We start from the raw sequence: 2,082 nt of genomic DNA on the forward strand, positions 1-2,082 counted from the left end.
TCTACCACCACTCCATCATTCCCACCATCACCCTCCATTCCTCTCTCATCCTCTAAGGACTGGTCTGAACTGCCTCATTCATACAATTTGCGCTCTCGCTCTCACTCAGAAGGTCAAACACCCTCCTATTCAGGGTTGGGACTTGCCCTCCCTAGATCTTTCACCAAATCGTCTCATGGCTGAAAATCTTATCTCTCTAAAGCCATTCAAAAGGCTGGGGCAGAAGTTGTTTCGGGCAAACAATCCTCCTTGGATAGGGTTCTTAGAGCGTTGAATACCCAGGGGCGATTTCCCCCATGAAGTGGCTTTCCTTCAATTGCAGAGGTATGGCTAGTGCCTCCAAAAAACTAGCCTTGCACAGATTATTTGATACTGAGTCTGTGGATATCATTATGTTGCAAGAAACCCTTGGTGATGCTGATCTCATCACCAGATCTTTGGAATCCTTAAAACCTGGTTGGCACTTTTATTCTCTTGATGCTATGGGGCGTTCTGGGGGGTTAGCCATTGGATACAATCCTCGCACCATTAAGGTCATATCATCGTGGGGTGGATTAGGGTTTATTGGTATGGATATTTTCTCGGCCGAACTTGGTATGGATCTCCGGATCATTAACATATATGGACCCTGTCATAGGCGAGAGGATTTCTGGAATAGATTCCTCAATCTATCTATAACTTCATCTTATCACCTTGTCCTTGGGGGTGATCTCAATTTCTCCCTGGGATTTGGGGAATCATGGGGTTCACAAGCCCAAGTGGATCCGCTATCAGGGTATATGATGAATTTATTGGAGCAGCATAACCTCTCTGATGTCCCCATGAATAAGCCCCTTCCTACTTGGAGGAACAGAAGGATTGGGGATGCAGCTCTAGCTAGAAGGCTTGATCGATTCCTGATTAAGGTGCCTCTGTTACAATATCTGAATAGATATAGACAATGGGTGGGTTCTGGGGGCATATCTGATCACTCTCCCATATATTTGGAGATCCTTGGTCCCCATTCAAAGCCTAAATCCCCCTTTAAATTCAACCATGTGTGGCTACAAGATCCAGGATACATCAAGCTAGTCACTGACTACTGGAAAGCAAATCCCATATCGGGACATAGATCTCTGGCTGAGGGTTTCTGCCACAATCTTTCTCATCTCAAGCAACTATCTATCACCTGGGCTAAAGAGAAAGTACAGAGGGATGATCATATCCTATCTCAGATTGAATCAGAACTGAGTGATTTAATGGATGATCATAACAAGGGGTTTACAACTGTTAATGAAAAATCCCATCTTATTGAGCTTGAGAAACAAAAGGATAAGATATTGAAGGAGAGAGAGGAAACTTGGAGACTCAAGAGTAGGGCCATTTGGCTTCTTGCAGGAGATGATAACACAAAATTCTTTCAGAACTATGCCAAGGGAAGAAAGGTGTCTAACACTATTTGGAATCTGCCCTTACCTGATGGAGGTGTGGCAGACACTTTCAATAAACTTTCTCTTCTGGGCACCTCTCATTTTCAGAATCTCTACAAAACCCCTCCTGGGTCCAATCTAGCGGACATTATTCAAGTAGCTGGCCATTTTCCTCGGTTTGTGGATGAAGATATGGCGGATGATCTCACCTCACCAGTGACGACTGCTGAACTTGAGGGGACCCTAAAATGGTTTTAAAAAGATAAAATTCCAGGGCCGATGGATGGACTATTGAATTTTATTTGGCCTTTTATGAACTCTTGGGACAAGACCTGCTCAAAGTAGTGGAGGAATGCAGGACCACTGGAAAATTATATGATGTCATTAACTCCACCTTCATTGCTCTTATACCCAAGTTTGATTCTCCATCATCTTTCAATGACTTTCGCCCCATCTCTCTCTGCAATTGTCTCTACAAAATCATTGCAAAGATTATTGCCAACAGGATCAGGCCCATCCTCTCTCTCCATATATCACCCAAGCAATTTGCTTAAGAATCGACAGATTCACGAAGCCATTGGCACTGCTCAAGAGGCCATACACTTGATCTGCACCAAAAAGCTAAAGGGCATCATCTTAAAGATTGACCTGGCAAAAGCCTTCGACCGTGTTA

At 43.9% G+C, this 2,082-nt stretch overlaps 1 protein-coding gene across 1 annotated transcript; it reads left to right on the top strand.

Annotated features, from left to right (window-relative positions):
• Positions 1 to 326: 326 nt before the first annotated feature.
• Positions 327 to 1,667, top strand: LOC149251828 (uncharacterized). The gene has a single exon (XM_089454001.1). The coding sequence runs from the start codon at positions 327 to 329 to the stop codon at positions 1,665 to 1,667; it is 1,341 nt and encodes a 446-aa protein (XP_089310127.1).
• Positions 1,668 to 2,082: the final 415 nt, after the last annotated feature.

Source organism: Pinus tabuliformis, chromosome 7, assembly GCF_031772625.1.
Source record: "Pinus tabuliformis cultivar Carrire ecotype Pingquan chromosome 7, CPIR1, whole genome shotgun sequence".
Lineage (NCBI taxonomy): Eukaryota > Viridiplantae > Streptophyta > Pinopsida > Pinales > Pinaceae > Pinus > Pinus tabuliformis.

Coding starts and splice junctions, on each gene's coding strand:
- LOC149251828 (XM_089454001.1), top strand. CDS start 327: ATGGCTAGTGCCTCCAAAAAACTAGCCTTGCACAGATTATTTGATACT.